Source organism: Stegodyphus dumicola, chromosome 6, assembly GCF_044657685.1.
Source record: "Stegodyphus dumicola isolate Sdum_Otavi_A_Nest chromosome 6, ASM4465768v1".
NCBI classification, from domain to species: Eukaryota; Metazoa; Arthropoda; class Arachnida; order Araneae; family Eresidae; genus Stegodyphus; species Stegodyphus dumicola.
In genome coordinates this window covers 28,054,089-28,078,022 of record NC_140773.1, presented here as the reverse complement: position 1 = coordinate 28,078,022, position 23,934 = coordinate 28,054,089, and the positions used below count along the sequence as shown (strand labels likewise).

Here is a 23,934-nt window from a genome sequence, read left to right as displayed (position 1 = left end):
AAAATAATTTTTTCCTTCCAATTCATTCATGTGCTGCAAGTGGGACTACAATACCTACTTTTGGCCAAGAACTCATTAAATTGGATTTATCTTTACGTAGGGAATTTCATCGGCCGTTTGTCATTGCTGCAGTCTCTTAGCCTATTATTGGAGTTGACTTCCTTCATCACTTTGGATTACTGGTTGACATTTGTCAAGGATGTTTTGGGGATCCACTTACCCAACTACATTCCAAAAGAACTGTGACTCCAAAAGATATAACTCGCATCAAGGCAGTGAAAGGAGATACTAAATTTCACCAACTGCTTGCCGAGTTACCTTCCTACGGAAGCTGGCTCAACGCCGTGAAAAATTAAGCACAATATTACTCACTGTATTAAGACTAGAAATCCGCCTGTGTTTTCATGACCGCACAGACTTTCAGCCGATAAGCGTAAAGCAGCCAAACAACAATTCCAGTTCGTAGTTAAAACTGGAATCTGCAGACCCTCCAAAAGCTGCTCGGCATTCCCTCTGTACAGGTGGCCAAAAGCAATGGAGATTGGCGATCATGTGGGGATCATTAAATAGTGTCATCATTCCAGATCAGTATCCTGTTCCTCACATATAGAACTCTCTTCAAGTGTTAGATGGGAAGTGGATATTTTCAACTCTGGATTTGGAAAAAGTGTATTTTCAAATTCCTGTGCAAGAAGATGTGCCAAAAACAGCCGTTTCTACACCATTTAGTCTCTTCGAATATTTGTTCATGCCATCTGGGTTATTGAATGCTGTGGCTAATTTCCAGAGATTTATTCATCACATTCTCAGCAGACTGGAATTTTGTGTACCATACTTTGATGATGTACTAGTAGCATCTAAAAATGACACTTAGCACATGCAACATCTTAAGATGGTCTTCCAGCAATTCATGGATTATTGTGTAGTACTAAATGCAGCTAAATGTGTCTTGAGTAAATCAACTGTGAAATTTCTAGGATATATGATAACTCCCAAGGGTATCACTCCTTTGCCAGAGAAAGATTCAGCAATTGTGAATCTTCCCAAACCAGAAACTCTGAAAGAACTTAGGCATTTTCTGGCTATGTGCAACTTTTACTGCCATTTTATTCTGCAAGCTGCAAAAACTCGAGCAATACTTAATACATATGTAAAGAAAGTGGCAAAAAGTGACAAAAGACCAATCGCATGAACAGAAGTAACCACAAATGCATTTGAGAAATGTAAGAAAGATCTCCCAGACACCACAATCTTGTACCATCCTTCATCAGAGGCCCCACTTGTAATTGTAGTTGATGCTTCTGACACAGCTGTAGGTGCAGCTCTTCACCAACAAGTAGAAAAAGAATGCAACCTCTTGCTTTTAACAAAAAAAAAAAAAAAAAAAAACTCCAACACAACAGAGATACATTGCATATGATAGAGAGCTCCTCGCGTGATATATGGCCATAAGGCACTTTCGACATAAGGTCAAAGGTTGTAACTTCATTTTATTCACAGACCACAAACCACTTACATTTGCATTTCAGCAAAAAGAAGATAAATGCTCTCCACAGCAACTTGGATAACTGGACTTTATTAGCCAATTTACGACTGATATTCACTACTTAAAAGGTTCAGACAATGTGGTAGCGGATGTGCTGTTTCGAATTCATATAGCTACTATTGTACACTATCTCCTATCAACTACTACCAGCTTGCCAAGGAGCAGTAAAATGATGCAGAATTGCAAAATATTTTATCAGGAAATTCGACTACCTCCTTAGTGCTGAAGCCCCTCCATATTGGTCAGCCTCCAGTTATTCTGCACTATGATATCTCCACTGGTCGTTTTCACCCTTTCATTCCACAGTCATTTCGTTGAGCAGTGTTTAGCAGCTTTCGCTCTCTCTCACACCCAGGAGTTAAAGCCTCAGTAAAGCTGATCGACGAAAGATATGTTTGGCCTTCAATGAAAGCGGGTGTGGCATCTTGGGCTCGTGAGTGCTTAGTGTCAGAAATCTAAAGTGACATACTATACCAAAAGCAAAATTAGTGTTTTTGTGCTACCTAGTGTTAGATTCGAACAGTGCGCATTGACCTCATAGAACCTCTCCCTCCATCCGAAGATTTTCAATACTGTCTCACATGTGTCGATTGTTTTTCTAAATGGCCAGAGGCATTTCCATTAGCAGATATATCCGCACAGACTGTTGCAGTAGCCTTCTATGCAGGTTGGATCTCCAGATTCTGATCCCCATTCCGTCTAACTACCCATCAGGGAAGGCAGTTTTAATCATCACTCTTTGATGCACTTACCATGTGCCTGAGTACAGCTCGACACCACACATCTCCATACCATCCGTCTGCAAATGGCCAAGTTGAAAGATTTCATTGGCAGCTGAAATCCGCAGTCATGCCACACAGCAATAATCAGTGGACTGCTGTATTGCCTACAATTTTATTAGAGTTCAGAGCCACTTGGAAGGATGATCTACAAGCAACTACAGCAAAAATGGTGTACGGAACTCCAATTCGCTTCCCAGGAGAATTCCTGTGGCCTACACCTGAAGTGACTTTTGTCGGAAAGCTTCACGAATCTATGCAAACCCTCCTACCTCCTACAAATCAGCCTCATGGCGAGCAAGCGGTTTTCGTCAGCAAAGCCACCTGCAGTCATGTTTTTCTTCGAATAGATGTAGTGAAAAGAAGTTTTCAGCAGCCATATGAAGGCCCTTATGCTGTGATCAGTCGAGGTGACAAAGTTGTCACAATTTCCATTCAGGGCAAAACTAAAACTCTAAGCATCGATTGTCTTAAAGCAGCATATGTCACAAGAAAAGAAGCTGAAGACTCAGCGCTCACAATCGCAGAACTTCTCTCCCAACATCAGACGATTCACCTGCAAAATCGGAGATTCTCACATCGCCATCAGCTGTTCCTGCATCGAACTGTGAATCACCAGCAATGGTAACTTGCTCAAGCTGACGCATACGCTTTAGTCCATGGCATAGCTAAAGTTTCGCTTTCGCTGGTGGGGGGGGCTGCCTGTAGCGATCTGATCAAACTATATTTCTTGAAAGGTGTGCCTCGGAGGAAGACAAAGGAGAACAGGTGGTGATCCATCTCAAGGAGAGGAGAAAGCAGACAGGAGTCGCCAGAACACACTGACTCTCGTGACTTGATGTTCTGAGGTATGCGGTAAAACGTTCCTCTAAGTTTCGATTCAGAAATGCTGTAATATTTTCCAGCATGCTTAACGTGTGTTAAATAAATGCTAACTTGAATATGAATAAGTTGCATCTTTATAAGGTTTTATCAAGCATTCTAATATATTAATAAGTTTATTGTAAAAGCAAATTCTAAAGAAGATAGTATATAGTTGATTCAGAAATAACTTAAATATACCATATAGTAAATCTGATTATTCCTATAACTCACTTAATTGCAGTTTGAAATTAAAACAATTACCAAGATTTTCAAACTAGCTGCAAAAAATATCTTGTGGTACAACAGAATTTGAATTAATGATTACAAATGTACCTCGTAAAAATGCATTAGGAATAGTTTTGAGTGAACTGGAAAATTATAAGTCACTTCTATATCTTTGCCTTCAAATTAATGCTTCAAAGAATAATTTTAAAAAAGGGAGAAAATATTCCCTTTGTATGTTCAATATTTTAATTTAATAATGTTCAATATTATGCAATTCAGTACAGTAAGTTATATACTTGTCTTTTTTGGGGAATCCAGATGAAAATTGCAGGTGGAATGAAAAAGAATTTCTTGTTTTAGTGCTCCTAGTACAAACTGTTATTTTGAAACAAGGTATACTAACATCTTGACATTAAATGAAGGTGGAGTTGAAGCAAATTACAATGCTCACATACATAACACAGCAAAATGTGGTATGGGAAACCTGACTGTGGACAGAAAATGATGTTCTAAAAATCTATGGCCATTTCTCAGTGTCAGCCAATGCACATGAAACACTTAAGGCATATCAAATATTTATTTGTAAAAGAAGAATTCGATCCAATTCTCAGTCGTATGCCTATAGGTGGCTTTCTTTGAACCATGCATTGAAAGAATTTTAATTTTATCAAGAATTAAAATAATTTGTTTTTATTTCTTAAGCAGAACAAATGGTTGTTCTAAACAGGTGTTTGAATTGCTTTTAACTGATGATGATTGGTAGAAATTACACGAGTGACTGAAATACATTTATTATTCTTACAACATTTAGTGTCTGTTTTTAGCTTAGCTATTGAAAAATCAGAGAAGATTAAAATTCTGATGTAGATAACCAGCTTAAAAAATAAGCTTAAATTTCCATATGATAAGGAATTTTGGGGCTTTCAAGTTCATTCACATTTAAAAAAATTCGATATTGCTGAATCTCGAAAGACTGCAATGACTTTAAATTATATCTTTCTTCTGCAGTTACTTATTTAGAAGAATACTTCGATAAATTTTACATTTGGCAAATTGTCAATTTTGTTTCCTTACTTCCACTTCTGAATTGAAAGGTTTTAGAAAAATAAGACTGCTTTTAAGATTTGAAATATATTTAATCAATTATGCTATATATTTCCATGGGCCTGACATGGAAATGTTCCAAGTGATATGACCTCAGAATTTAATACTCCACAGAAGTAATGATGAAATTCTTTATAATGGTGCAATTAGTCTTCATAATTATATTTCATCTGTTGAAAGTGTTTTCTGTGAAGCTGATTTTGTCATTTGAATCAGGTATAAAATCCTGAATATTTGATATTTTATTGTATTGTCTTTATAAAATGATTTTTACAATAAAAGTTACCACAGGAAATTTATATTTTCCCACTCTTACTTTTGTTCTGATATTTGATATTTTTCCCTACAAGGGAAAAACATTTCTCAAAAAGTCATGAAATAAAATATAATAAAGTATCATCTCCCTTCCTGGACAGAAGGTCTGCATAGTGGGGAAGAAGTCAGTTTTTGATAATGTTTTAAAAGCATATGCCCGTATTATTAAAAGAAAAAGAGTGTTGGTGGATTACACAGGTGCATTGGGAGAAATAACCTTTGTTATTCTTACAGATGTTTTGCATTAAGCATTCCTTCATTGCACCTAATACTTAAAACAGCTGTCACTAATGAATTTCTCATAGTGAATAATAATGTGATTTATTCATTACTTTCTCATAGTGGATTATAATGACATTATCTCATTTAGTGATATTCCTTCAGAACCCACTCAAATTCCAAAATCAAACTTAAACAAGCATTTTTGAGTGCTTCAAGTCTCAAGATTTCAGTACTCCAGCCTCCTCTTAGGACAGCTCATGAATGAACAATTCCACTTGTAAAGCTTTTTTAACCTAGTTTTTAAAATTGAAATAATCCGTAAAAATAATGGCTGCCTGATTTTTTGTAAAATAGAATTCCATTGATCCACTAGTTCAGGACCAAGGATTATGTGGATTAAGGAATTTTGCAAATTATTAGTCTGGGTGTATTTTCATTTTCGCTTCCTAATTTTTACTTTGTTTGGGTTGTTTGAACATAAATAATTAACTAAAAGCACTCATACATTAAGAATTATTACTTAAGATTTATTAATATAATTATCTAAAAATTATATTAGTGCAAGGGAGAAATTTAATGGTAAGATAAAATAGGTAAATCTTTTAATTAAGTAGGGAATTCTTTTTATAAAAATTCACTGAAGATATTTATGTTAAAATTGAATATCCATGAGCATTTATTTTCAAAGTATTTTTTAAAAGAAACGGGGAAATATAAATACATTGTTTAAAAAAAAAATTCCTAAATTCACTTCCTACCCTGATCCTGCCATTACGTTCCATGCATGTGCAGTTTGGTTAATAATATTTTAAAGAATGGTAAAGCTGAAAATTTTGGATATATTTTAAAACGTATTCTTTAGAACCTTCCTTTTTTTAAATCCTATTTAGAGTTTTTAAAATCATAAAAATCTGTACAAATGCTATTCTCAGAATCTTTCCTGTTCTGTATGATGTAAACATATTTACTCATTGTATAGAATGTAAGCAGATCAGCTAAAACTGCATTGAACTTTGAATGCATCATTTGAAAAGTTGTGGACAAATGAATTCTTGGCGCATGTTTTAAAATTAATTAATTAATCTTAAAAATTCACAGTTTATGTTAAAAGACAAGGAATATACCCTCAAAAGTTAATATTTATCCAAAGCAAGCAATTTGCTGAAAGTTTATTTTCTTATACATATAAAAAAATTCTGATGTGGACACCATAAGGCTTCCCTGTACGGCCTATTAAATTACGCACATTTTTTGCTGTGCTTCATTTAAATTTCAAATTATTTTAGCTATCAGTTAATTACTGATCCCTAAAAACAAGTTGAAAATGACACCAAAAACTGCAAATTTTAAAATTAAATACCCGTTTCAATTTCTGTCATACGAGAGTCAAGCTTCTAGTACTTTCATTTTTTTATAACGAGTATAAAACTTTCTCAAGTATTGGAACAAGGACACCATATAAAAATATTTCATTATTTATCAATTTTTTTAAATTTGGCATTGCTAAAATATGAATATTTATGTCATTAAAAGCAGTTCTGTTAGTGGAAGTACAGTGCAAAGTCTGAAACTCGGACTCATTATGATTTCAGCTGGTCCGGGTTTCGGATTTTTGCGAATATTAGATCATCAGTTTAAATCTATTAAGATAGCATATAGAGATTATAAAATAAAAAATATGAAATAATGAAACATTAATGACCTTAAGGGAATTCAAATTACAGAAAAACTCAATATTTATATCTTCACTTTATTAAACATTTCTTCCAATGTAAGTTGTTTAAGTTGCTTTCTTTTTTGTGCTAATACTATCTCTTTAATTCTATAGATATAATTTCTTGTTCAGTTACAAAATTCCATTGTTCAAGTCTTATAATTGCCATGTCAAGAATTTCCACTAGATTGTGAATCAAATTTTTTTCATTTTGAGGAAATTCTGTGTCACTTTGTTCACTCTCTGTAGTGACATTTTCTAGATTTAAAACCATATTGCAGATTTTGCTATTCATTATTTATTGATGATTTGGACTTTATCATCGCAATGAAAAACTTCTATTGCTTATTAGGACTTCTCCACATTTTTTCACAAATTCCATTAACGGGGAAATTTCGCTATTTGTGTGCAGTATGGATAAACCTTCGAATTCGCAGCTATTTATTAACCGCTTGCCTGATTGTCCCGAGTTATCTCGGGTTCGTATATATTGCAGTTAATTATTATCCCGAGAAAACTCGGGCGATGCAGAATTTTTTAGTATGATTTCTTTTATCACGGTTTTATTCATTCTGGAAGAAATGAAAGGAAATATTCAGCTTTGAATGGCAATTGCCAAATTTTGTTGGTTGCGCGAATCTTTTGGAGGAACTGGTCACGTGTTTCCCTATTGTATTGTATTATCTTGGCTTGTGGATTAGTAATGTATAAAGAAGGATGCATGCGTTGAAAAAAAATAAAATGATGGCGATGATGCAAGATAGCGAAAGCGATGATTTTTCAGATAATAATTATGAAGAGGTGGAACAAAAAAAATCAAATCCAACGAGACAGTGTACTCTGTGCTCCCGTGAAAGAGATTCCAGCAAGTAAGCCAGTAAGAAAAGAGACCAGATACCAGTGTAGAATGTCGGGCATCACTCTGTGTTGTCCCTTGTTTCAAAAACTATCATACAAAGATTAATATTTAACTTTTTCCGTTTGCCCAAGATAACTCGGGATAGTAAACTAATATTAAAAATAAATGCTTTTACACCTTCAAAAAATTAAAAATTCAACTTAAAACCTACATATTTTGATTTGTTTCATTTTGTTGTATTTAATAATAAAATAAAAAAAAATGTGATGATTTTTTGCAATTTTTTTCAAAAAAATTTGTAAGGGAAGCAGTTAAATAAAGCTTAGTGAGCATCTGGTATACATGACTGGCAATTGAAGATATGCTGTTCCATTAAATTTTATCTTTCTTATATCGCACACTGACTATGTTAATCCTGAGTTATATTAGTTTAGTTATTTATTATACTTACTCTTATTTCCCGCACATGCTTAAAGCTTATCTGAGCCCTGAATAAATAAATTTTCACATATATTTAAAGCTTACCCAGGGCCAGCACTAAACACTTAGTGGCTGGGTGCAGTCTCTACGGGTCCTAAATTCTATTCCACCCCTAAATTTTGCATCTCAGTGCCTTCCATATACTATAAAGGTTTTGCCATACCTTGCTTGGTACTTCCCTAAATTCTAAAAATTGTGACCTTAATTCTGTTGCACTAGCTGTGGTGCTGGTCCAGGGCTTATCTGATTATCTGAATAACCAATTCAGTTCAAACAACACTAAGTGTAATATATTTGCTGATGGGTATCATTTACAAAATCTACTTGTTTGCGTATAGAAAGAAGTTTATGTTAAATTTCTCCTCATCAGCACACAACACTTTGCAGCACATTTTGCTAAGTCTGTAATCATTGCCATGCATAAGATCTACATAAAGGTCTAACTCACTGTTTGGTATTCAGTAACTCATATTTCTTTTTTAAATTGTTTATGTATCGCTACGTCATTTCATAGGCTGCCATGTGTAGACAGTCATGTAGAGATGAATGCAAATAATGATGGCCCTGTTGGCATTGGGGAAATAAATTATTCAGTAGGAGTAAATTCAGCAATGTTTTGATGCAGAACATTTCAGTCTGAGATGCATGCCAACCAAAAAGGCAAGAACCAAATTATTAATCGCATAGATTTATGCTAATAAATGATTGTTTATTCAATCTGGAGGTATTTTATGTAGTGCTGAAGGGAAATTAAGAATTGGGACTCTCCACATATTTTATTCTGAAAAATATCAAACCCACATGTATAAAACATAAAAAAAGATCTGATGTGTGCACCACATGACTTCCTTGTATGGAATATTAAATTATACGCATTTTTTTCTTGAATTTCATTTAAATTGATTGGATTGAATTAAATCTACTTCGTCGACAGCGCATAAACCACAATAGAATAAATGCACTCTTTAAAATTCACTATATTTGTTTACTATAACGACACTCTGAATGCACAAAATTTATATCATTTGAAGAATTATCGTTGCCACATGTTCTATTCAAATACTATAATAAAGCTAAAATGATGTATGAAAGAAATTAAGCAAACAAAACAGAAAAGAAACAGTTTCCAGAAAAATTCCAGAAAGGATTAAGTATGATTTAATTCGCAATAATAAATGAAGGCATTATTTTTGTGTTGCGAAGCTTAGTCTCTCTAGTTTGGCAACAAATCTACAATTCTGCCGTTTCAAACGTAAAAAAATATGTCCGCCACGTTATTTAAAACTTAACTGCAATTAAACAGCTTTTAAATTGTTGATAATTGTACAAATATTGCTTCCAGAATTACGAAAGGCATAAAAACCTTAACCGGAAGATAGAAACAATATAATTCAATCATTTTTAAAGCAAAAAATGTACAATTTACAAACATATAAGAGTAAAGAAACTGAGATCACTGAGCCGGGTAACAGAGTGGATATATATATAAATATATTTATGTACGTTTGATGTGGCCAATTGCAACCAAAATACGAGGTGCACATTTACATGTTATAGCAGTCCTATATACAAAATTTCAACGTTCTGAGGCTACTCGTTTTTGAGTTATGCGAGATACGTACGTACATACGTTCGTACAGACGCCATGAAAAATTCTCTTCAGAATTAATTTTAAAGCAGTTTTATAATTTTTTTGAAGAAAAAGAGTATTTTATTCTGTCCTTACGTAATTTTTCTACGGGTTATTATTTTTTAGGTACGAAATACGTACATACAAGACATTGTGAAAAAATCCATTTTGAATCTGTTTTGGAATAAAATATCCTTTGTTTTGTCTGTACGTACAGACATGTTGCAAAAAAAAGTAGTCAAAAGAGACTTGGGAATAGTCTCTTTAGTAATGGATATTTTCTTTGAAATCTGATAACTGAAATTTTTCATGATTACAGTACTTCCTTTACTTCCTACAAGGAAGTAAAAACTGTTAAACTTGCCATGCTGAATTTTATTAAAATTTAAATTTTTCTTGTTTACATTGAAAACTGAATGCAAATTACAGGCATTTATTGTTAAATTGGTCACAGGTTGTTGGAATTCTACTGTATTTCATCAAGGAAAATCGCACCTCTTTTTGTGAACTTTTTGTATTCGTAATTATCAAGTATCTTTTTATCTCCTCTTTCTAATTCTGACCCTTTTTACTCTTGTATTCATTAAATTAGTTGGTTATAAATTTCTGTAATGTTATTATATTTCATAAGTTATGAGAATATAAAGATTTTTGCTTGTGTCTGGATAATAGTATGTTCACCTAATTTTTATCAAGTATTCATCAGTTTTTCATTGGATATTATATTGACCTAATTTTTGTCGCAATTAAATACATATATTAGGAGCTCCCACTGCAAAAAAAAACTGGTTCTTTGGATCTGATTATTAGTAGGTTTATTGTTAAGAATATGAATTGTGAAGAATAATATTGCACGTAATAAAGATAAAAAATTCTTAATGCATATGAGGTATTCAGCTGGAAACAGGCAAATATACTGTCTTAAATGAAACTGAGTTCACTTGTACCCTTCGACCACATAATTCTCTTCTTTGACCATTCATCTTTGACGACATAATTCTATGAAATAATATACGAGTACATCACATGAAATAATGATAAATACACAATATCTGCCTCTATTCACCATTATATTCTGATTGCTGATTATTTCTTTTTTAAAATCATTGTTTTAAATATTTAATTTCATATATGCATGCAAGCATATATATTCACAACTAGCTGTACCCGCCCGGCGTTGCCCGTGCATTTAGAAAATGCAGATAAGTGAATAGCGCAGGAATAGTAGTGTAGGACATGTAGACTGTCTCTCTCTCTTCCCCCCCCACAAGCTACAAAAAAGAAATGAATTGTAATTAATCGATTTAATGTATCGTCAAAACAGAAAACTAACGCTAGAATAAAGAAATCAATTGTTACAATCGAACGTTATTTGAAAACAAATAATGATATCAGTGAGTCAAAAAAACCGTGATTAATTAATTATAAATAATTTTTTTTAAATTTTTCTAATTCAAAAATCGAAAATCGGGCTTCGAGGTCTGGTGGCCAGCCCCTTTGTGCTTCCGTATAAAAAATTCCAGGTCCCTGCGTGCGATAGATTTGGCTGGAGAGCTCGGTCAGACAGACAGACAGACAGATAATTAATTATAAATAATTTTTTTAAAATTTTTCTAATTCAAAAATCGAAAATCGGGCTTCGAGGTCTGGTGGCCAGCCCCTTTGTGCTTCCGTATAAAAAATTCCAGGTCCCTGCGTGCGATAGATTTGGCTGGAGAGCTCGGTCAGACAGACAGACAGACAGATAATTAATTATAAATAATTTTTTTTAAATTTTTCTAATTCAAAAATCGAAAATCGGGCTTCGAGGTCTGGTGGCCAGTGCTTCCGTATAAAAAATTCCAGGTCCCTGCGTGCCATAGATTTGGCTGGAGAGCTCGGTCAGACAGACAGACAGACAGATAATTAATTATAAATAATTTTTTTTAAATTTTTCTAATTCAAAAATCGAAAATCGGGCTTCGAGGTCTGGTGGCCAGTGCTTCCGTATAAAAAATTCCAGGTCCCTGCGTGCCATAGATTTGGCTGGAGAGCTCGGTCAGACAGACACATTACACTTGCTTTTATTATTATAGATTTATTATCAAAATTAATGCATGGCTATTAGTAGTTATAGCAGAATAGTTAAACATATTTTATTTAACTTACAGATTTCATTTTATGATCAAATTAAGCAAATGCTCCTGGAAACAGTATATTTTTCTGACAATCTCGTGACACATTTGACTGCAAGTGTTATGGCAGTAAGTAGCTATATGTTTTTATTTCTAATATTCAGTTTATTTAAATTTCATTACAATATGTTTTATTGTATATTATTGTGAGTAAAATTTAACATCTTATATTGGTGCTTCTTTTTTTAAAACTGCATTTGGTTTTAACCAAATTCAGTCTGAGTCCTAGTTAAATTTGAACTTCATATTAGCATTCTTCTTGTATGTTATTGATGTATAATTTGTGCACTATGCTTTTACTTGAAGAAAACCATAGAGGCTGCAAGTATTATCAATAGAAAATAGGTATGTTATATTATCGTCAAAACAAGAATTTTTATGAGACATGTTTAATTTTTTTCCTTAAAATATGTATAGCCATTACAATGGAAATTAATCTTAAGCAGAGAATGGATTGTTAATTTGTTTGTATTACTCTTGTGTTTAATGCCTTAATGTAAATATTACATAGTTGCAATATAGAAGTATTTTTGTTCAGCTACTAAACTTTAAAATTATTGTTCATATAGGGTGCCATTGCTACTACATTAACTCAACCATTAGACGTTTTGAAAACTCGAGCAATGAATGCAAAGCCGGGTGAATATAAGGTAATTAAATTCAGTTTGTTGATAAAATGCTATTTTTTCCCTACCAAGTTTTCAAATGTGTGAGGAATAAGTTAAAGAGCCAGAACAAGCTAGTTTGATATCATCTTTTATACAACCAGAAGATATTTTGAAGCAGTTTCTGAAAATTTTAGTTAGAATGATTGCACATATTTTACACTGGTGGACAAAATTAAGATATTGAACACTTTTTCCTAAATATCTCGAGAAATACTGTATAGAAATGACTGAAATTATATATGGGTATAGTTTACTGTATGAAATAACAATGAAAATGCCATTCATTAGCATGAGTCCAATATGGTACAAACTTGAGGTTGAAAGCTGTCATTGAAAATGTGGCTAGTATGGTATGTGGTTGCCTCTCACATACAGCATGCATAACGAGTAGCCTTGATGTTAATAAGAAACTTCAAGAGTCCCTGTGGAAGTTGCACCCACTCCTCCCCCAGAGCAATTTTTAACTCCTGAATGGTTTTGCGGGGGGCTTGACGTATCACATTTGCCGTCCCAAGGATATCTCAAGCATGTTCAATAGGATACTTATCAACCATGTAGGCAGTATGGGTCGAGCATGGTAGTCTATAAAAATAAATTCATGGCTAATAGCACCCCTTAAAAGTCACATATAGATCTCTAGAGTCTAGTGCCTATACCTCTGGGCATTCACTACCATCATATTGGTCCCTTTTCATGATGTTGCTGGGATGGTATTTGGTCCCAGGTTCCTTCTATATCAATAATTATTGAGAATCGGGTTGTAGACTAAATCTAGACTCATCCGTGAAGAGAATACTAGTCCATTGAAGCTGTGTCGTGGGAGTAAGTTAGTGGGATGCAACTAGCAGGCTTTTTGGCATTCAGTCCTGTCTCGTGGAGCTTTCTGGCAACTGTATTCCTTGAAACTGAAGTTTCAGTGGCAGTAGCAAGGTCACAATACAGTTGTGTGGCTGTAGACGTTTTCTGGTGTTTGGTTGAAAATACCAAATAGCAGTGGTAATTGGTGGTTGTGGCTCTTGGTCAACCCTGTCCTGGTCTTCTGGATACTGCCCCACTGTTTTTAAACTTGTAAGTTTTATCACAAGTTTTTAACAGTTATTTTTAAGTTAAAGCTCCTTTCCTATCTATCGTAATTTCAGCGTACAATTTCCTTTCAGAATGTGTTTAATGCAATTGAGTAATATTTAAGTCGAAGTTCCACTTCATCATCATTTGCATGAGGTTAATGGAGTTCATACATCATTTGCATGAAGAAATTTATTGGAGGGCTCTCTTAGTATTGCAAGCAGGTGCAAGAATATCTGCTATTGTAAGAAAGAGCTGAATATGCATCCTAGTGTCATCAGTAGGCTGTGTAATCATCACCAAAGGGATCAAAACACTTTTGTGAAGATGCAAGTCTGGTTGCTGGAGGATTACACAGCAGCAGATGATTGCTTCCTGTTGCTATGTGTGTAATGCATCGAAAGAGTGTTAGTGTATCGCAGTTAGTGCATCGTTGAGAGAGCGTGTTGAGCTCCGGGAACGACTGAACCGAAGAGTCAGGTGCTGTGCTCGTGTGTCGTCGAGTGCATCGCGAGTTGTAGCGTGGAGTTCCGAGTATCGAGAGTACGTGGAGTTCTGAGAACGACCAAGCAGAATCGGGTGCTTTGCAGGAAGCTGTCTCCACCGTGATAACCTGAAGGCTGTGTCACTGATTGTTCCAGCTTGTTTATAGTAGATCTTCGACGACTGTAAAAAGTGTTATTGGAGCTGTCCCTGACTAATATTGGCTAAATAAAGTGTGTTTCGATACTTCATCCAGTGTCGTCGTTATTCACTCCAAATCTACGAACCCCGTACGAACGTGAAGGAAAAGAAAAACGAAACTATATAATCAAAGATCTAATAAAATGAGCATTCTGTATCGTTATTTTGTAAGGCTAATGTTAATAAACACTAGAAAATGCTGCATGTCCAAATGCATATTTTAAATATACTTTGTTATGTTATAAAAGTATACTTGCTAGTTTTTTCAAAGGCCGAATAATCTGATAACTAATTTTCTGTGTAAAAGAAATTAGCATAGTTATGTTAAAAAGTTACAGCCTTCATCCTGTTTTAATTTGTAGCATTCATATTAAAACTTGAATTTTCATTTTAGAATTTATTACATTGTGTAGCAGTTACTGCAAAGCTAGGACCTTTGGGCTTTTTTAAGGTAATTTTTAAATTATCTAAGTATTTCTTCTGTGCTTTTAAATGGACTTTTTTTGTTTAGATTTTATAAACATAATTCTTAATATTTTCAGGGTTATATTCCTGCTTTTATTCGTCTGTCACCTCAGACTGTTCTTACTTTTATATTCTTTGAACAATTAAGATTGAATTTTGGAGTAATTGCAGAATCGAAGGATTAACATCTTGAATGATAGTAAATTTCATGGGAATAATAACTACATACAAGTAAGTAGACTATAGTTTGTAAAGTATTAAAAAAATAAAAAATGCCTTCAGAATATTTTATAGTCATAAAAAATTTTTTAACCAAAATCGGATCTGACCGTATCTGATATGTGTATTTTACATTCTGTTTTATTTTCAAGTATTTGCTCTTTAATTATTCAGTGCCAGTTTGATGTAAATTAAATGCAAGTTGTGTGAGAAATATGCTTTCTGTTACTGTTAATAGTAAACTAACCATGTTTAGAATTTTTAATATAATTTTGAATAAAGCTTAACTTAGTTTTTAGTTGATTTGGTTAGCAAAGCGTTTTACGAATGCATCATGTATCATATAATGTTGAAAACTTTTTAGAAACTATTTGAAAATCATATAGCATTTCCAAGCTATGTGAATTTTCTTTTATACAGAGAAAAGAATAAATTTATTTCTGATATTAATGCAGCTTATGGGAAAGTTAAATATGCCAGCATTCGAAGTTATCTTTGCATGTATAAAAATACTGTTGTCCTGAAAAGTGTTGAATAAAATGAATAAATTGTATTTGGGGTGGTGCATAGTATTATTATAGCCCACAAATCTAAAATGATAAATCGAATATGATTGCATGCAATATGAAGCTGTACTGTGAAATGACTAAAACTGAAATAATGCATAAAATTGTGTTGAAAAATGATTGCCTCAGAAACGGCACAAACATGACATTAATAGAAAATATCTTCATTACCCAAATATACATATCATAGACCATAAAGATCGTAACTGAAATATGCATATCATATACATAAAGATTGCATAAATGCAAATTTTTAAATTAAATAATATATCTGTCAATTTTTATCCTGCAGGGTTCAAGTATTTTTGTTTTGCTTTTTAAACTGATATAAACTTTTATTAAATTTAAAAATATGAATGGAGAGCTTAGATTTCATAATTTTTATGAAATTTATATATTTTAAATTAAATATGCCAAATAAATATCTCCATCATTTTAAAACATTTCTGTAACTGAAATAATATATCTGTGACAATGATCATAAAGGCTGTGTAAAGACATTTATGGACATTGTGTAAATACACTCAAATGTCCAAGTGTATCTTTACATACCCAGTAATAATGATATTCCATGAAATATCCAATCAGTGTAATCTAACAGAGAATGTGTAAAAGACAAGCATTATCTGATCAAAAGTGATCAAACGATTTCTGATAGTCAAATCAAGGAATTACGTCGTATGACAGTGAATCTAGTGCTTTGCACAAAGTAAATGTCTAAGTGAATTTCTGCAATACAGCATTTGATTTTAGTGTGTAAAGATTCAGTGGTTTGTTATGGCTCTGCAGGATCTTTTGGAAGAATCTGTGAAGTGGTAAATCATCAGCCATTTAGCAGCAGAATAGACAATCATGGGACATGTGTGAATGTTTCAAGACAGACACTCTTTATCCTATAGAATTCTTAAGATTTTTTAAAAGTGTCTATGGATCCAGATTTTTATTTATGTACGATATTGCTTATCTGCATCGAGCACACCTTGCTGTTGAATTTCTTGAAAGTGAAGACAATAAGCGATTAGCAGCCAACAGTAGCTGAAAAATCTCCAGGTCTGAAGCCAACTGAGAACTTATAAAACTATCTTCGAAAAATAGTTGCACAGAAATGTCTTGCTAGTAGACCTAAAGACCAACATTCCTGAGCTTAATCCCAAAATTGTGATTAACAGCATTATTGCCAGCATGAGTTCATGATGTGAAATATGTGTGCAAGCCAGGGGGAAATCATGTTCTGTATGAAATTGTTGAGCCTTAATTTTTTTCTGAGTTATTCTTTTTCCCCTTTGTGAACTCTCTTTATAGTATATTATTATCATTTTTATTGTTTCATGCTACAGTCTTATCTTATAGAGTGCACTTTAAGTTTTTCCTTTGCATTTATGTGTTATGATGTCATGTATCATTCCACACAAATTCATATATAATCTTAGTTAATAGTTTCTGAGTAATTATTGATTTCATGCATGTAAAGATAATTTTGGATAAGAATTTATGAGATGTTTTCTTTCAATAAACATGCTTAATTTTAAGCTTTCATTTTAATAAAGATTATTTTATTTTGCAGTACTTCTAAGTGGAAAAAAGTCAGTGATTTGGATGTTAAATTTGATTTGACTGTTCGAAAAAGTCAACATGTATGTTGATTATATGTTCTTAAATATGTCATTTTTATCTGTTGAATAAGACCAAATTTTGGTAATGGGATATAACAGATGCCCAGAACGATATGTAAAGTGTATGCAATTGATGAATATTTAATATAAAGGTAATAAATTTAGTTTGTATAAATTATTTTAGACAAAAAAAATTTTGTTGTTATTCTGTAAAGTATTCCATGAGAATTTTCAAATCATATTTTCATCAATTATATATGTATATATATAAAATTTTAGAAGCAATAATTCTTTATTACAGACACAAATATTTTGAGAAACTTTTCTGTAATTTGTAAACAATATTCTTCATATAAGCAATACCGTTTAGTAACTTAGATAATCAATTTATATCATTTTTATCTGAATTATTGTTATTTGCATTATTCCTAAAAGGCAAAATTTTACGTTAATTTATTTAAGTTGTAATGCAGTAAGAATGTTTATAAAATCTTAAAAGATAAACACCTTTTAAATTGTCTGATAGTGTAACAGTAAAATATTACTCAGAGACACATATTAAAAGCATACCTAAAATGTGTGGTCTTTTAAATTAGTGTATAAATTTTCCATAGTTGTTTGCCCTGACACAGCCATGACTGATATTGTAGAAATTGGTGACAATGTATAGAAATCTTTCTTGAGCATGCCAGATTTTGCTTCATTGAAATGACTATACTTTTTTCCACTTTGTTTAAAAAAGAGTTGTTTACTTGACAAACCTTTTATCTTTATCTGAAAAGTGGATATAAACTTAATCAAGCATGCCTCATGCTTCCAACAAACTTTTAATACATAAACTCAAGTTCATTCCAGACTCTTAATTAACAGTTTGTTTTCCATCTAATCATTATATAACTAAGAAATAATCAACTTAATTTTAAATCATTGTTCCTTAGTGTATTGTTCAACAGCATTTAGCAAGGAGTTTTCCTTTATGTCCTTATGTACAGCATTTGCAGTACTGTAGAATTCATATCTGTTAGATAGCAATTCAGAAAATTTCAATTTGAGTTTTTTTCTTGATTTCATTACATCTTTATTATTTGTAAAATTGATAGTAATTAATTCATTTTTGCTTCAGAATAAAACATTTCCAGTAAAAAATAAATAAATAAATAAAATTGTGCTTAGAGATTAAATGAGTAATAATGGAAAAATTTAGAAATTCTGGCTATTTAATCCAAATCATTTAACATAATATTTTTCAAATTATGGTTTGCAGTTTCCTAGAAGAACATAAATGTTCTGAGTTCCAGGAAATCCATGAGTTCTCTGGGGGGAGGAGAAGAGCTCGGATCTCATGAGAAATTAGATGAACTTGTTTGTTACATTAATTAATTTATCTGTTATTTGATAAAAATTTCCACATGAAAGGTAAAGATCCTCTATTAATGTATGAATTTTGAATGAAATGCGAACTCAAAACAATATCACAAAAAAATTGCCTTTAATATGCATGAAAAAAAAATTTTGAGTGTTTTTGCATTGTTCTGTATTGAAAAATTCATCTGTATTTTCATAAAATGTGGAAAATTGTTAATGATGATCATATGAGCATTAAGACACAAAATCCTTTAAGTTTGAGAATCCCGAGCTGTATAATTTATGCACAATTAGATTAATGTTGTAGATACTCATCTTCATTGAATGTATGAGCTTCAAGTAACAGTGATGATCTTTTGTTATAATGGCATAATTTTTTATGTATTTCTTTATGAATATTTATATGAAGAGAGACTGTTTTTTAACCAAATGCTTCAGTATAATAGAAAGGTCTTATTGAAATCATATTGAAATTACTGGATAAAGTTAGTTACTTTTTGTAAATTTTTGTAATCTTTTATTAATTAACTTATAGCTGATAAATGTAACTTTTATTGCATTAACAATCAATCAATGTTACTTATTTTACTGTTTTCCCCCAATTTTTTTTTATTTAATGTCAAATTATGTTTTTATAGAAAGAAATCTTTCATTTAAATTTATTGAAAGAATAATTTAAACTGCATCACGTAGTGAAATCAAAAAGTTTCTATTTGAGAGCTCTGTAGTCCAATAAGTTGAAGTAATTGTTGTAGACATAAGGGCACTTTTTGTATTGATGAAAGAGATAAAGATGCTTTTTAGTGACAAATGTGTGAGCTTATGCTCACAAAATTCCAGTAGACTTCTTCATATCAGTTGCTTGAAAATCAAGAGGGAGGCATTCCAATTTAAAAGTTTAAATTTAAGGAAATTCCAAAATCTTCTATTTAATGGCTTCCAGCATCTGCTTCAAAAGAGTTGTGACATTAGCAAGCACAGAGTCTTTCAATACGATCTTAGTGGAACTTACTAGGATATTCTGCTTTAATTATACTAAGTGATGACTGAAGTATATCTTGAAACTGTGTATGATGTATCTCAGTGTCAAAGAAATGTATCCAAGTGTTGATTCCATTGTGGAAACATTTAGTAGCAATATTGCCATCAATATATTTATCACATGCTCTAGACACAAGTTGGAATGTATCAGGGACCTTACTAGTCTCATGGCCTTCTTTTATCTGCTTTGCCAGAACATTATACTTATTTATTTATGGCTGTAGAGCTGTCAAACAAAAACTTTTTGGTATTCTTTTTTTCAATATAAACTATGTATCTGTATTAATAAATTATCTGATTTTATAAATCGCAATATTTGAAATATGCTTTTATATTACTGTGAAAATTATTTTATCCTCTGATTGTTTTTATACAATATGCAGCCAATTTCCATTATAATGACCTAAGTACTGATAAAAAGATGCTGTGTCAACTTATCATTGTACAGAACAATATTGCATGGAAATGGTAAAAAAAAATTATCGGTATGTTATGTCATTAAGTAATAAGATTTTATTTGTATTTTTAAATGTGATTTAAGCATATAAATTCCAATGATAATTTCACCCCTTAATAAATGTAGTTTGAATAAAATATCCTCAGGTAATTAAAAATTAAATAAAAATTCATATTTAGGAATTTAATATACTAATAATAATTAATTAAAAAACTAAAACTAAGCATAAGTCAACTCTTTTATATGCCATTTCATCCTTCTTAGATAAATTCATATGTTGAAGTGCAGTATCCTAATAATTAATAATATTCGATTATGAAGTTTCCGCATTTCCTGATATTTGTAAATGTGTTTACTGAGCAGTGGCTGATGCCAGGTAATTCTAGAGGTAAATTTGCTTGTTTATTGCCTCCATAATTATTTATCGAAGGCTTACAGTTTGCCTTATTCATGTATCTGAAAGTTCTATATAGTGTGCTTTTGAACCATTGTTTGGTTATCGCATTAAGAGAAAATTTACATTTAACCAGTTATCTTGAAACTGCTTTCCACAAAACCTTGGAGTTCCTTACAATCCTCTAAGTGTTTTGTAAGTCAAAATTCAAAAACATTTTTGAATATCACATAGACCATAAATGAATCATGTAAAATAATTAAATAATATTTTGTTGCTATTGTTAGTTTAAATAGTATGAAGCAAGTCTGTTTTTGTAGTAAACTTAAGAAAGAATTTTAATTTTCTTTTCATTTTCCACATAAAATTGCATCTGCACATATATTTTCAGTATTTCCCCCCCCCCCTGAAAGTGTTTGAGGCTTTTTTTTTTTTTGCTAGAAAGTTATAATTTTTGAGAATTCAAAAAGAAAAAAAAAAAATTAGTTTTGTGCGTTCTTGAGTTGGCAAAGTTTGAAGACCTCTGCATTGAGCTTACAGAAGATCATTTGGAATTTATGGAACTTGCATGAGTCATCATATTGGAACAGGCCATTATTGCAAGAGTGTATATGGGAATTGATTTTATAAAAAAGCATATAAATAGTCTTCCAGAATACATTTTTAACAGGATTAATGAAAAGAAAATATTCAGCATTATTTTTTAAATATTATATGATGCATTTCATATTTATTATAAGAGTCATTAAATTTAATACTTGTATATTTTTATAGAGCTGTCTCTTAGCACAATTAGAAACACAAAATAGATCAAGTATAATAAAATTGTATGCAAATTAGTAAATATCACAATAAACAGTTAAAGAGAGTTTTTCAGTTATATTTTGCTGAGTTATATGGAATTGCCCTGAATGCATTTAGATTTTCTTGTGTTAATATTATATATGTTGTTTTTGTTTCTGTTGAGTTAATTAAATTTTTACTCATTTTATGTTTTTTAAAATACTGCATATCTCAATATGAATGTGTCATTAAAACCCTTTCACATCTATATAATTAACATATAGCATCTGTGACAGATGGTAAATGTTAAGCTATAACTTGTGATTTTTTTGCTCACTGTATTTTCATGTAAATATAATAATAATTTAAAAATATGTACCTAATGCCTAAAAATAATTGCAGCAATATTTGAAGTGATATTAATTGAATGCTTGAGTGCAGTAAAATTGTCAAATCATAGTGCTTTGTTAATTGCAGGCATGTGAGACATATATTTGAACTTTATAAGCACCTGTAGGCATCATTTGTAATGACAGAGTTAAATTTGATTTATTTTAAATTTCAGTTAGTTTATTTGAAACTTAAAAAATATATAGTTGTGCAAGTAATGAAGCACGTGTTCTATCTTTTTCATAAGAAGGAAAAAGAAATCTTTCTTTTCTGAAAATCTAATTCTTCCATTATATAATATCAAATTTTATAGATTTTCCTTCCCCCTTCCTTTCTTAATTTGAGTTAGAATGTTCTACACCTCTTATTTAATAAATGTATTTATTTTTGTTAAAGGAGTTAGTTCTTAAAATTACTTCTGCGATAATATATTTGTTTGCAGCTGTAAGCAGTAAATAAGTGTATTTGTTAGGTCAAGTTTTGCATCTTTTTCTTTTTCTTTTTATCTTTTTCCTGTAAGTTGTATGATTTTTTACTGGAAGTACAAAATGTTGTTCTTTGAGTATATTTTACTAATGTGTGATACTATAATTTTTTCGTAGTGAAAATTTTATTCCATTTGATTATTATATGTTTTATATTAGTTTTTTTTAAACATATCTGCAGATTTTAGTATAGTAACTTCTGAATTTTTTTTTTTTTTTTTTTAATTTGCTTTTGTACCTAGGTACATATTGCAGAGTCTAGGAAAATGATATCCAAAAAAAAATAGAAGATTTGTATTAAATAAATGTTGTAATTTTGAAAAATATATTTGTTTGAAAGAAATTGGTAATAAGTTATGAAAAACACATATTTCAGTTTATAACAAAAATTTAAATTACTCAGCCGAAAACTAGTAATTTTAATTTATTTTTAAATTTTCATTTTCATATGCATGAAGATATATTGTAATTTCCATTCCTATTTTATATCTGCTAATTGTAATTATGTCCCCTTTTTTTTTTTTTTTTTTTTTTTTTTTTCCTTTCTGTTAAAAATTGGATGTCATATTGAAATTACTTGAATATTTTCTGGAGTTCCTATGCTTTTCTTTTGTTGGTGCACATAGTTTTATATTAACTACCAGTTTTCCATTGTTGAAATTTTGTATAACAAGTTTATTATTCTAGATTTATATTATTGTTGATTTATAAAATTTTATAATAAAGATGAATAAAATATGCATGTCTTTTTTTTTTCTTCTTTCCTAAATAAAAATGTTTACATAATTTGGTCAAGATCTTAAAAATGACCATACAAATCAAGTAATTATTTAATTCAGTGGCAGAATATTTGTGTATATGTACTCTCAAATTCTTTGGGTTCAATTGTTATATTGTGGAAAGTATTACTTTTTCAAGCATGTAAACTATGCAAGATTAAATTAGTAATTTCTTGGTGTACACCTTTAATTTATACCATATTAATAGCTGTTTTTAATTTACAAAAAATTATATTTCATCTGAATCATCATTGCATAAAAAGTATTCTTCTGGGACGTTTCTACTGTATAATTGTCAAAAGGTTATACAGTACAGTGTCTGTAATCCGGACTCGTTGGAAGTTCGGTGATTCCGGATTAGGGTTTTTTCCGGATTATAGATCATCAATTTAAATCTGGTAAGATGGCATGCAGAAATTATAAAAATGAAACCGTAATTTATGAAATAAAGAACAATTATGATCTAAAGGGTATCAAAATTTACAAAAAAAAAGCTTAATATTTATTTGTTTACTTTATTAAACATTTCTTTCAATGTAAGTTGGTTAAATTGCTTCATTTTTTCACCTAATACTTTCTCTTTAATTCTATAAACAGACATAATTTCTTGTTCAGTTACAAAGTTCCACTTTTTCCGGATTATAGATCATCAATTTAAATCTGGTAAGATGGCATGCAGAAATTATAAAAATGAAACCATAATTTATGAAATAAAGACAATTATGATCTAAAGGGTATCAAAATTTACCAAAAAAAAGCTTAATATTTGTTTGTTTACTTTATTAAACATTTCTTTTAATGTAAGTTGGTTAAATTGCTTCGTTTTTTCTGCTAATACTTTCTCTTTAATTCTATAAACAGACATAATTTCTTGTTCAGTTACAAAGTTCCACTTTTCAAGTCCTGTAATTGCTGTGTCAAGAATACCGACTAACTTGTCAATCGAAATTTTTTTCGTTTCGTCTCTGTCACTTTCTTCACTATCGGAAGCGCAAATGGATAAATGCTTTACGCTCATGCATAGCAGACGCGCGCATTAAACGCGCAT

The 23,934-nt window shown here is 31.2% G+C and overlaps 1 protein-coding gene across 1 annotated transcript in view; it reads left to right on the top strand.

The window, feature by feature from the left end:
* Dic1 (Dicarboxylate carrier 1) overlaps positions 1 to 23,004 on the top strand; it is a 33,301-nt gene extending 10,297 nt beyond the window's left edge. The window contains exons 8-12 of the mRNA XM_085818200.1: positions 11,889 to 11,981; positions 12,482 to 12,562; positions 14,724 to 14,780; positions 14,872 to 15,025; positions 17,144 to 23,004. Coding sequence (XP_085674326.1) covers positions 11,889 to 11,981; positions 12,482 to 12,562; positions 14,724 to 14,780; positions 14,872 to 14,979 — 339 coding nt within the window. The 3' untranslated portion in view covers positions 14,980 to 15,025; positions 17,144 to 23,004. The remainder of the gene's footprint in view (positions 1 to 11,888; positions 11,982 to 12,481; positions 12,563 to 14,723; positions 14,781 to 14,871; positions 15,026 to 17,143) is intronic.
* The last annotated feature ends 930 nt before the right edge of the window (positions 23,005 to 23,934 follow it).